General features: G+C 41.6%; 1 protein-coding gene across 1 annotated transcript; it reads left to right on the top strand.

The window, feature by feature from the left end:
- Window positions 1–516: 516 nt before the first annotated feature.
- On the top strand, window positions 517–12,277 carry LOC141790892 (inter-alpha-trypsin inhibitor heavy chain H3-like). The gene is made up of 22 exons (XM_074671045.1): window positions 517–638; window positions 883–912; window positions 1,191–1,214; window positions 4,309–4,463; window positions 4,547–4,651; window positions 4,733–4,895; window positions 5,010–5,120; window positions 5,284–5,412; window positions 5,588–5,704; window positions 5,843–6,011; window positions 6,495–6,620; window positions 8,798–8,979; window positions 9,097–9,282; window positions 9,384–9,523; window positions 9,638–9,798; window positions 10,057–10,083; window positions 10,161–10,220; window positions 10,401–10,514; window positions 10,691–10,892; window positions 11,022–11,194; window positions 11,713–11,824; window positions 11,943–12,277. Exons 1-22 carry the CDS (start codon window positions 525–527, stop codon window positions 12,079–12,081), a joined length of 2,739 nt encoding a protein of 912 aa, XP_074527146.1. The 5' UTR covers window positions 517–524; the 3' UTR covers window positions 12,082–12,277.
- The last annotated feature ends 572 nt before the right edge of the window (window positions 12,278–12,849 follow it).

The following is a 12,849-nucleotide window of genomic DNA, read 5'->3' as shown; positions in this document are numbered from 1 at the left end:
AGAGACCTCAGCAAAAGATAAATAAATAGAGAAAACACTGTAAGTATGGGCGACTGAAGCAACCCGTCTACCAGTATGAACACTGCTTACTTACATTTCTGCTGTGTTTGCATTTAGACCAGTTTAGACATCAATCAGTGCTTTTTTGACTCATGCCTTGAATGTTAAGCGTGTAATGCTGCCAAACAGCAAGGAAGGGGTGATTTCAGTGAGATGAAGCACAATGATTCATTATTTGCTCAAATGTTTTATCTGCACTTTCCCAGACCAAAGTTTGAACCATGAGGATTTCAGCACACTGGGGTCATGTTTGTTGCTCAGTACCAACAGACCTGTTACACAGACACACACACACACACACACACACACACACACACACACACACACACACACACACACACACACACACACACACACACACACACACACACACATTAAAAAAATAAAAAAACGTTGTCCCTCCCTCTGGGCAGAGAGCTTTTTCTCAACAGTGAAGTCAGACACTATTCAGTGGAAGTTTGGTCATGTCTGGGCTGCTGGGTGTTCGACTTCTGCTGCTGTGGGCCAGCGCCTGCCTCTTGCTGCCCACCCTGGCTCGGGGGGCATTCGTCCTCTCCGGGGGCCATGAAGCTCTGCAGGTAATGACAAACTCTAATCTTTCTGTATCCATCAAGACCGTAATGTGGAAATATATGCCATGAAGATGTTGGTTTTCTAGTATTTACTGTAGCTGATGCTCCTGACTGCTCTCAGACTGGACTGAAGTTAACAGATGCATTTCTCAATAAAAAAAATCTCAATAGCAGGTGTTTTTTTTCCTTGTGTCAATGTTTGTTTTCTTAGATCTTGGCTCGCCACTGATCTGCTGTATTTACTTTGTAGGGCACAGAAGGAGCTGCCAGATCACTGCAGGTATCTTGAAAGAAACAATTACTTACATCAAATTGGGGCTTTTCTATAATGTTACAACTGAACTTTGCATCTTTGAGCCTGAACCTAATTTTAAAAAACAAACAAACAAACAAAAATACATAACAGTTTCTTATCTCAATAAAATGTTGGCATTAAGACATTTACTTTTTAAATAAAAGTAAATATGTTAACATTGTTTCCAGTTGTTTTTGCCATGTTTAGATTTGATTTTCTGAAGAGTGTTTTTTTTTTCTTTTGTTTTTTTTTTGTTTTTCCAGAAAAGAAGTGCAAATCAAGCCATGGTAAGAAAACATTTTTTTCTTCTTCATCAAATGAAAAAAAAAATGAATTCAATAAAATACAGCTGTAGTGCAAGGCTTCTGTATTGTGATGATAATAGAAAATTGCAGCAAGAATTTTGTCTTGAGGAAAAAAAAAAAAGAAGGGGAGGCTTCACTCAAACTTTTTTTCAACTGAGAACTAGAACTGCTGCTCTTGGTTCAACAAACCAGTCCACTGTTTACCTCCACCAGCGTTTCTTATTAGATGACCACATAGCAGCTGCGTATCAGGTACAAGAAACGAAGTCAGATGTTTACCAGCTGAAAAAGATAAACCACCTAATAAAAAAGAGGTTGTCACATCAAACAATCCAGATGTTACTATGATCACAAAATCCAAGATGTGACCACATGATCATATTTCTGTTCAGGTCATTGATTCCCAAACCAAGCGGCAGCCAAAGCTAAAAACTGCAATTTATTGACCGTAAAAGAGCTCACTGAACCTCTTCAACCCTGGCCTTTTGCCTCTGCTTGAAAATTACATACCCAATTTAAATAGTGTATCTCTGAATCTATAAGATCTATTTGAGTCACTCTGGTTTCATTACAAAGGAGACACTTGTGAAATTTGTTCAGAGGTATCAGTATAGGTATTTATGTCACTGGCTCAGAGTAATAACTCAAGTATTACTCACACAAACAGAAAGTTTGGTTGAAGTATGACTTGACAGCATTTTTAGCTGATTTTCTCCTGTTAAATCTGATGTACAAAATGACTATATTTATACATAGTAAGTGCTTTATTATATTCCTTTTGTTGCTAAGCAACCTTTGAGTCCCACCATTGGGGAAACTAAGGGCTTCAGAGGTGAAAACCACAAGTGTATGAGGAAGTGTTTAATGTACATGGTCCAGTCTGATTCCATGTCACCGGCCACCCCCAGGACACAGTTGAAGTCTGCCAGAAGTGTGAGTTAAAGACCATCCTTACACGGTCCACAACCAGGCGTTACCAGCAAACCCACACTGTTCGTTTAGGTCTGCCAGGTCAGCCTGCAGGCCCGGACTGGCAATCAGGAAAGGCGGGCCTGCCTCCTTATTGGCCTGCCTGGACAGGCCAGCCACAGACTGGCAGGCAGGGGCTGGCTGGCCATCGGGAAATTCTGGACTTTTCCCCAACGGCCTATTCCAGACCCTAACCAGCCTATGGTTGGGGCATTGCCAGGGTGGGGGAGGGGTGTTGCCGGTCTACTGACGTGTCCCATTGTTGTGGGCCGGGCCGAGTCAAAGTCCCCGGCTGTTTTTCAGTCCCAGTCTGCCACTGCCTGCCTGGCATCTTCCCTCGCCGTCTGAACCAACTCCCCACCAGGTGGTGATCAGTTGACAGCTCAGCTCCTCTCTTCACCCGAGTGTCCAGAACATACGGCCACAGATCGATATGACCACAAAGTCAATCATCGATCTGTGACCTGGTGCCAGGTGCACTTATGAACACCCTTATGTTCAAACATGGTATTAGTTATAGACAAACTGTGACTAGCGCAGAAGTCCAACAACTGAAAACCGCTCTGGTTCAGATCGGGTAACCCATTCCTCCCAATCAAGCCCCTCCAAATCATGCTGTCATTGTCCACATAAGCGCTGAGGTCCCCCAGTAGGACAAGGAGTCCCCAGTAGGTACATTTTCCAGCACCCATCCCAAGGACTCCAGAAAGGATGGGTACTCTGAACTGCTGTTTGGTGCATAAGCACCAGCAACAGTCAGGACCTTTTCTCCAACCTGAAGCATAGAGAACTGCAACACACCGACAGAGAGCTGAGGAGCTCTAAGGAAGCCCACCAGCTCAGGTTCCTTCCCAACCAGAGAGGTGATGTTCTATGTCCTAAAAGCTAGTTTCTTTAACCAAGGATGAGGCCGCCAAGACCTCCGCCTTTGACTGCTGCCTAATCCACAATCCACTGGAGCCCTATGGATCCTCTTGCAGGTGGTGGGTCCGTGAGAGGCTGGACCCATGTCACCCATTAGAGCTTGGTCCGACCAGGCCTCATGGTTAAAGGCCCAGCCAACAGGAGCTTGCCTGCAGGCCCCATCCCCAGGCCTGGCTCCAGGGCGAGGCTCCGGCAACCCTCCTGATTCCTGCTGTAACTCAACATATGGGATTGTTGTGTACCGACGCTTCCCATTCAACCTGATGGAGCTAGAGAAGTGCTGCAAAGAGGAATGATGGGTGTGCCAAGCTTGTGGCACCATGTTCAAAAGACTTGAGGCTGTGATTGCTGCTAAGTGCATTGACAAAGTATGGAGCAAAGGCTGCAAATACTTGTGCACATATGTTGTCCTAGTTTTTGTTTTCAATGAATTTGTAAAAAAAAAAAAAAAAAAACACTTTTGTCACATTTGCATTGTGGGGTGTTGTGTGTAGAATTTTGAGCAAAAATAATTACAAAACTTATTCCATTTGGAATGAAGCTGTAACAAAACAAAATGTGGAGAAAGTGAAGCGTTGTGAATACTTTCCTGATACGCTGTATTAGATGCCACCCCTGAGAATTTTTTCTCATTTCCTTTCTTTTCTCAGAAGATCTCAAAGAAGGCAGAAAGCACGAAGAGGGAATTAAGGCCGGAAGGAATAGCCTCACCCTGAAAAAAGGAAATACTCATAAAATGCCTTCAGCACAGGCCAACATGATTATGGTGTTGGTCACAAATAGATCTTTGGGGAAAAAAAGGAAATTGATTCCCAGCACAAAGCTGGCATTGACTATTGAGAGTTTTTGGGGAATAAATGAAAAAGACTTTTTGAACATCCACATTATTTGTGCATCTGTGTGTGGCACAAGAGCTGATTGACCATGATACTCCCAGTGGCTTAATGCTTTGAAAACATCTTTTTTAAGTTCTCGTTTTCTTTTAAACAAATCAAAGTGAAAGAAGGTAAAAAAAAATGTCTGAATTTAGTTTCAATTGTGGTTTGAAAGAACACACAAAAGTACCTTTTATAATTATTTATAAAAAGATTGTATTACATATCAAACGCATGTGGGCGTAGGGTTTTGATGGCTTTGGCAATCTTTTTGTCTCTTGCTTATACTGCCTCTCCTTTTGGCTCAGGTGGAGGTGTACAGTGTGAGGGTGCACTGCACTGTGACGTCTCGTTTTGCTCACACTGTCATGACCTCTAAAGCTCTGAACAAAGCAAACACCTCGCAGGAAATCTTCTTTGAGGTGGAGCTGCCAAAAACTGCCTTCATCACCAACTTCAGCATGTAAGTCAAATCTCACTGTCACTGACTATGAACCTGCCGATCACTGTCCTTCTGCTTTTTTGACGGCTGTCTTGTGCTTGCAGGGAAATTGAGGGTCAGGTGTATGTTGGAGAGGTGAAGGAGAAGGAGAAAGCCAAGAAACAGTATGAGAAGGCTGTTTCCTCTGGACAAACTGCTGGACTGGTCAAGTATGCTGGACTGGAAATGATCTGAAAACACAAGTTAATTGTCAGACTATCAAACACAGTAATACGTGTCCATCATTGCAGGGCCTCTGGGAGAAAGATGGAGAAGTTTTCTGTGTCTGTCAACATTGCAGCTCAAAGTAACGTGACTTTTACCCTGACGTATGAGGAGCTCCTTGATAGGACGCAGGGCCAGTATGAGATTCTGACCCGAGTCAAACCTAAAGAGCGGGTCCAGGAGTTTCAGGTGGATCCACTTCCTGAGTCAGGTCCCTGTTAAATTCTGGTTCTGTATTTCTATCAACTTCCCATCAAATGGCCTTTGTATTTGTGTGTCTCTTTTTGTCTGTGTGGGTGACAGATTGTGACCGACATCTTTGAGCCACAGGGCATTTCTTTTGTTGATTCTCATGCATCCTTCCTGTCCAATGACCTGCTCCCTCTGGTGGAGAAAACTGTCACAGATAAAAAGGTACATGATCTAACAGACTCTGGAAGAAGTTGTCTCTGAGTCCTAAGCTGCATTTTCAAGCGCTGCCCTTTACAATTTTTCAATGACTTTTGTCCATCCTCCTTTTTACAAGTTACTAACCCAGTGGATCAAGCTCAACTGATCCTATGTGTCCCATTACCAGGCACACATCTCTTTCTCACCAACTATGGATCAGCAGAGGAGTTGTTCAGATTGCGATGGAACTCTGATTGATGGAGATTTTATCATTAAGTACGACGTGAACCGAGAAAACAACATTGGAGACATTCAGGTCTGATGTCACTCTTTACTCACAGTTAAAATATGCAGATTCTCCCAGAGCTGGTTTTTTTTTTTTTTTTTTTTTTTTTTGGGGGGGGGGGGTAAAGAATCTGTAATTAGAACGCACCACGTCATTAAACAATTAGAAATCGTTACAACAGCTCTTGTGACTTTTTCCCTTTCAGATTGTGAATGGATACTTTGTACACTTTTTTGCTCCTCATGATCTGCCCAGAGTCCCAAAGAACGTGGTGTTTGTGATTGACAGGAGTGGATCAATGTCTGGAAAAAAGATTCAACAGGTGAGTATGTGTGTGTGTGTGTGTGTGTGTGTGTGTGTGTGTGTGTGTGTGTGTGTGTGTGTGTGTGTGCGTGTATGTGTGTGTGTGTGGAGGGTGAAATTAGTTCAAGATTGTTGATGTGGTTTGTCCTTTCTGTAGACACGTGAGGCAATGCAAGCCATTCTCAAAGAACTCCCTGAAGAGGACCACTTTTCCATTGTCTTGTTCGGTAGTTCGACTGACGCCTGGAGGGATTCACTACAGAAAGCAAATGTGGACAACATTAATGATGCCCTGCAATACGCCAAGAATATAGCAATCGAAGGATGTAAATATATCAATGAGAGATAAAAACTGTAAAGCTCCTGTGAGGAATTTTAAACTAGTTGTTGAAAAGAACTTAATAAATACTGATGACCAACAGTGACCTTCAAAAAGCGAAAGAGACCATTAGCAAGAGGGCTGATAGAATCTACATATCATAGATATCAGATCAGAGGAGTGGCAGCACATTTAAGTCAGCTGTCTTTACATTTTTAGCAGTTAATAGTCACAACAAGGGGCACTTTGGAGAAATTAGTTTTTCTTTTTTTTTTCAATAGAACACAACCTCGGCATGTACAGAAAGAGATCAAGAAAAGATAAGACATACTACATCCTTGTTCAAAGAGGGTGTCAAAATTGATAAACACCCCAAGTTCCTCACAGCAGCTTTTATCATAAATGCTGTCTTCCCTCAGTAAATGAAAAAGAAAGTTATTATTATTATTATGATACACGGATCAGAATTTGTTGTGTGTTCACGCTTTAGCAACCAATATGAATGACGGGCTGGTGAGGGCTGCTCGGATGTTGGTGAAGGACAGACAGGAGAAGAGGATCCCTGAGAGAAGCATTGATATGATTATTTTACTGACTGATGGAATGCCTGATGGAGGTGAGTTCATACTCTTAGCATTATGTTGTTATTTTTTGTACAAGTGAAAAACGCACTTCAAAGGGGCTGTGAGGACTTGTTTTTTTTTTTGAGATTTTGAAAAAGTCTCCCTTCAAGATATACACCTGATCATAATCCACAACTTAAAATGAGGTTATTAAAGAAAAATAGCTGACTTCTGATTGCTTTAATGCAGGGCCGAATTGATTTTAATATATCAAACTCCCCATGACAACGACACACCTACTGACTTAGCAATGAGAAGTGAGATCTGTGGTTTTCTCAACTAAAAATGATTTCTTGAATTGGTTTTGTAGCCATGGTGGATTCTAACTGTTGGACAGAAAAAGGACAGGAGAGCAGAGGAAAGAGTTAGAGTTAAAGAGCACAGGCTAAAGGCTCAAACAAAAGCAAAGATGTTTGTGATACGGTTCATTCCAACCCCCATGCAGCAGTTGTTCTGCAGTGGTCTGTTCAAACTTGAGTCTGACAAATTAAATATCAAATTGAAATTATTGGTACAGTGGGAAAAATTAGTATTGAACGCGTCAACTTTTTTCTCATTACATTTATTTCCAAAGCTGCAATTCAAACAAAATTTCTACCAGACATTGGTATTAACTCAGATAATCCATACATGAAAAGAAATCATGACATTTAAGTCCATTAATAATGATTATGTTGAATTAAAGTACAATAACACAGGAAAAAAGTATTGAACAAACAATGGAAAGGCTGTTTACTTTGGCAAGGAACTGCACCATACCACCTGAAATCTGTCAGTAATTATTACTTGAACTTCCAATTAGTGCAAACCAGCTTCAGCTGGGCTAGAGCAAATTGATGGTCCTATAAAAAAGGTTGTTTTTTCACCAAGCAGTTAATACAACACACCTCATGATGGGTAAAGACAAAGAGCTCTCTGAAGATATTCACAACCTGATTGTTGCTCAGAATCAGAATGGAAGTGGTTACAGACTTATATCAAAGCACCTTTTTCATTATTCACAAGTGGAAGAAGCACCACCTTACCATCAACAGGCCATGCACAGGAGCTCCTTGCAAGATTTCTGACCAGGAAGTCAGAAAGATAGTCAGAAGAGTACTCAACGAGCCAAGGACCACCCTGAAAGTGCTCCAGAAAGACTTGGAGGCAGCAGGTACAATTGTTACAGAGAAAACAACCACCACCATGGCCTTTATGGACACTCAGCCCGCAAGACTCCATTCCTTTTTAAAAGGCATGTTGAAGCTCGTTTTAAGTTTCCTAAACAGCATCTTAAAAAGTCTGTAGAATATTGGGAGAATGTTGTCTGGTCAGATGAGACCAAAATTGAACTTTTCGGCTGTCATACTACATACCATTTTTGGAGGAGAAATGGCACTGCACATTACTCATGAAGTGTCTGGAAGCTGTGATTGCAAACAAAGGCTTCTCCACTAAGTATCAGATGAGTCTCAGTTAGTGTGTTCAATACTTTTTTCCTGTGTTATTACACTTAATTCCACATAATCATTATTTATGGACCTGATCATTGTGATTTCTTTTCATGTGTGGATTATTTGAGTTAATACCAATGTCTGGTATAAATTTTGTTTGAATTGCATCTTTGGAAATAAATGTGATGAGAAAAAAGTTGACACATTCATTACTTATTTCCCCCACTGTATGATGTTTGTTTTTAAAACTTGCAGCTTAAGCCACCCTCAAACTATAAATAAAGTGAGGGCTGATCAAGCTCACATTTGCCTGGCCTGGTTGATGAGCACTGGACATGACCAGGATTCCCTAACATTACGTTACAGACACGTCTCAGAGCACCAAGCAGCAAGTAGCGGTAAATACAGCCAGCTAGTTAGCAACACTACTAAATAAGTTTGCTAAGTTTAAATTTTTGTCACGTTTCAAACAACAGCTCTCTGTAACTGTCAATAAATACTTTACCTTGTTGTGTTTTATCTGGTAAAAAGTTGAACAAAGAAACACTAGTGATAAAAAGAAGATTCGATCTCTAGTCTTTTTTCAAAATAAACACGTCTTGGTCCACATCACACGGTAGAGGAAGTGCTCATGGGAAGTCTTAATCACTAGCAGTAATGCTAGCTTTTCAAAAAAAAAACTCCTCACAGCCTCTTTAAATTGATTCTCTAACTTTCTGTGCGTCTTTTATTTGAAGGACGGTCTAGTCTTGGTTCGATCATGAACAATGTGCGCGAAACTGGAGGAGGAAACACGACTTTGTTTTGTCTTGGATTTGGAAATGATGTGGATTACTCCTTCCTTGATGAGATGAGCAAAGAAAACAAAGGACTGGCTCGCAGAATTTATGAAGGATCTGATGCAACACTTCAGCTTCAGGTGGAAGATTTTGATTGTGAAGACATTTTTCTGACAAAAATTTAAACAATTTGTTTCCCCATTTTCAACATTTATGTCACGACACTTTGTGTGATGAGCTGTCTGCATTTGTTCCAGGGTTTCTACCAGGAGGTGTCTAGCCCTCTTCTCTTGGAGGTGGACTTGCGTTATCCTGACAACACAGTGGACTTTCTCACCACAAACCACTTCGATCAGTTGTTTAACGGCTCAGAGATTGTGGTGGCTGGTCGATTAAGGGACAACGACCTTAACAACTTCATGGTGGAAGTGTTTGGCCAGGGGGTGAGGAGAGGAAACGTTAAAAAGAATAGTGAGCTGGTAAGAGGTGTGTTTCATGAACCTGTCCTCAGAGTCCTTCAAACTTTCTTTTCCCTCCTGCCTAGTTTGAGGAGGACTTCAGAGTGCAGGGCCAGGCCAGCCCAACAGACTGGAGTGTGCTGTATCCAGATGAGGAGTACATTTTTGGAGACTTTATAGAGCGTCTTTGGGCCTACCTCACCATCCAACAGCTACTGGAGAAGAGGTTGTTTCCCATGATGTTCATAAAAACTTTCAGTTGATACTGACCGCCCTTTATTAGAGAGCTAAAGATGAATCATGTAATCCTGATTTATACATTGGGATTCCCTCCTTGCAGTAAGAGTGGTACCACAGATGAGAAACAGAATGCCACAGCGAAGGCTCTGGACATGTCCCTGCGATACAGCTTCGTCACTCCTCTCACATCCATGGTGGTCACAAAGCCGGAAACGGAGGATGGAACAGAAAGCCCGCTTATTGCTGATAAACTGACTGAGGGTAAGAGGAGGTTTAGGGGTGATTCTTGTCGACAGACTTTTCTTAGATACAGGAAATCCATCTATCAATCCATCAATCATTCTTTATTTCTATAAAGACTGCTGTAGCCATCGGAGCAGGTTATCTACAGCAACTACGATGCGAAACCCTGCAGTCACATCAAATTAGCTTTTATTTTTTAGACTGTGGTCCCCCAAGAGTGGTGCTCAAGTTTAAAATGTTGTTTTAAATTACAGTCATCTTTCTGTTTTTTTACAGCGCAAAGACAACAGGCTGAGAGAATGGGTAAGACAGATTTACACTTTTGAGAGTCAGTCAGCCTACTATATTGACTCAAACTTGTTTCAATTTTGCTGTTTCAGCGGGAAGATATATCCCTCAAAACGTAGGGTACACTTATCAGGCACAGCCCTCATTTTTTGGTAAGTTTTCTTTTTATTGCAAATCCAGCCGCAAACAAGCATGAGAATGTCTGGTGTTTGATAATCACACACTTTAACCTCAAAGAACCATGTGCATTGATGTACGTGTTGTGTTGCTGTCATACTGTTGTGAGCCAAGAGTCGTTCATGACTTTCATTGTGCACTGCCGTCGCCTGCAGTGGACGGGGATCCTCACTTCATGATCGAGCTCCCAGACATGGATGATGCTTTGTGCTTCAACATCAACGACAAACCAGGAACCATTTTCAACCTGGTCAGAGACTTAAAACCAGGTCAGCCCGAGTCCTCATTACCATCACAGCTTGTTTCTGCCTTTCAAAGAAAAATAAGCTTTCCTTTTTAGAGCTACTCATACACTTTTAGCTCATTTTTCAGTAATTTCCATATAAGGTCCTGTATCATATTCTGCTTTTACACAGAAAGACTGAATTTCATGTTTTTACCTCAGGTATTTTGGTCAATGGTGAGGTCATAGGAGACAAGATGATCCCCCCCGATGGTAAAATCAACACCTACTTTGGACGTTTTGGCATCGTCCATCAGGGTCTGGGGGTGAGGCTGATGATCAGCACTACAGACATCTTGGTATTTCAGGATGGCCAACTAGTCAAACTGCTGTGGTCTGATTCAGCTTCAGTCAAAGGTCCCAAGTGAGTAGCTGCATGTGCCTTTATTATCCCCTTCACTGGGAGAAAACTTTTACCTTACGTGAGAAAAAAAAGATTAACTACATGCAGAACATACTTACCATCTTCTTCCCCTCCCCCTTTGTCCTCCAGTGTGGATATTGCGCTGACCAAGGGCCGCAGCCTTACAGTAACTCTGAAAGACTCAGTGAAGTTTGTCATCCTGCTGCACAAAGTGTGGGAGAAGCACCCGTATCACCGAAACTACCTGGGTTTCTACACATTGGACAGCCATCTCCTGTCCTCTTCTGTTCACGGCCTGCTAGGTATGACATGAAACATATGAGAAAGCACAAAGCTGAGGAACTTCTTTTTAATTTTAAGACATTTTACGGAGACATATTAAGCAAAATCCACTTTTATATGGTTTACTGACAGAAATATGTGTCACTGGTGTGTCTACAACACCGCCCATTATGAAAAAGATCCACCCACCCTTCTTTGCCAGCCCATCTTTTCTGTAAAATCTCTCCTCCATTGTTTAAATTGACGAGAGGAGTGGTTACAGCCATCATACAATATGGGAGATACAAAAGAGAAGTGCACCGTGCCTGAGCAACAAACTGGACTTAAGGTTTGCAGTGAGCTTGGTCACGGGACGAATGGCCAGTGTAAATCTTGCTGCGTGCTGTTACCTTCCTGGCTCATAGCTAAGCTAATCTTTTTCCATCATTTAGCATAATTTCAAACCTCTCCTGTATCAGCTCCTATCAGGCTCAAAGACACAGAACATAACTATTGTACTTTAATAGATGTTAACCTGTGATGCTGTCCTGTTCTGCAGGTCAGTTCTACCATGGGGTTGACTTTGAGGTGACAGACCTGCGTCCAGGTGAAGTCCCAGAGAAACCAGATGCCACCATGTTTGTAAAAGGACATCAGCTCAACGTGACCAGGTACCAGCTCCAACAAGAGCTCTTTTTCATGTAAATTTTACCCAGAATTTGCAACTGTTGTCTTGAATGCTTTTGAAATATCCTTCAGTATAACTGACTTTTTTGTGTCGGACTGCAGAGGCTGGCAGAGAGACTTCAGGAGGGATGTGAAAAATGGAGACAACGTCCCCTGCTGGTTCGTTCATAACAATGGGACAGGCCTCATCGATGGACAAGCATCTGACTACATCGTGTCAGGCCTTTTCAAAACTGTTTAAAAACAGGTTACGCATCAATGTTCACCACAGGAGTCATTGAAATAAAACACACATGATAAATCCTTAAAACTGGCTGTACTGATATCACCAATCCTCTGACATTAGGAACTAAAAGGCCAAAAACCGCTCACTTCCACCAGTGTCAGCACTACCTCTCAATTACACAGATGTAACTACAGTAATGGACAAAAACACAGTAAGGGGAAAAGAGGGAGCAACTTCAGTAACTACCTGTATTCAAAAAGAAAAATGGACAGTTTTCCAAAGATTCCTGCTTCCTGCAGACTTGTTAAAAATATACTAGAACTGAAGTTCACATTTGTAGCTCTTTGCTTTGGTTTTCTTCTTGCTTGACCTGATCTATGTTTTGTTAACTTTCAGGGCCCTATTTAGCTTTTTTTTTTTTACATTAGGAGCCAACAGGATAACAACCTGTTTCAAAGTGTTTCACAGACGTGTAGAAGTCTTGATAAAGTATTTTACGGACTAGTTTGAGTCCAGTGTAGGACTGGTAACACAGCTGATACCAAATAAAAGTTTAAGAGTGGTGACAAACTGATAAAATGTTTCTTATTCACATGTCAAATTCACATGTCAAATGTGAAAATATGAAGTAGGCCTATTGAATTGCAAAGAAATTTTCTAGGATCAAGTGGACATCTGTAAACTTTTGGCATACTAGAGTTCACAAACAGACACTGGCTGCAAATAACAATCTACAGATGGCACATTTACCAGTAATTGTTATCTCTCCGCTGCTGAACACAG

Source organism: Halichoeres trimaculatus, unplaced genomic scaffold (assembly GCF_033239565.1).
Source record: "Halichoeres trimaculatus isolate MK-OKI-2021-1 unplaced genomic scaffold, fHalTri1.1 fHalTri1_scaffold_1, whole genome shotgun sequence".
Taxonomy (NCBI): Eukaryota; Metazoa; Chordata; class Actinopteri; order Labriformes; family Labridae; genus Halichoeres; species Halichoeres trimaculatus.
The sequence above is the reverse complement of the archived record's forward strand: the minus strand, read 5'-3'. Positions and strand labels throughout refer to the sequence as shown.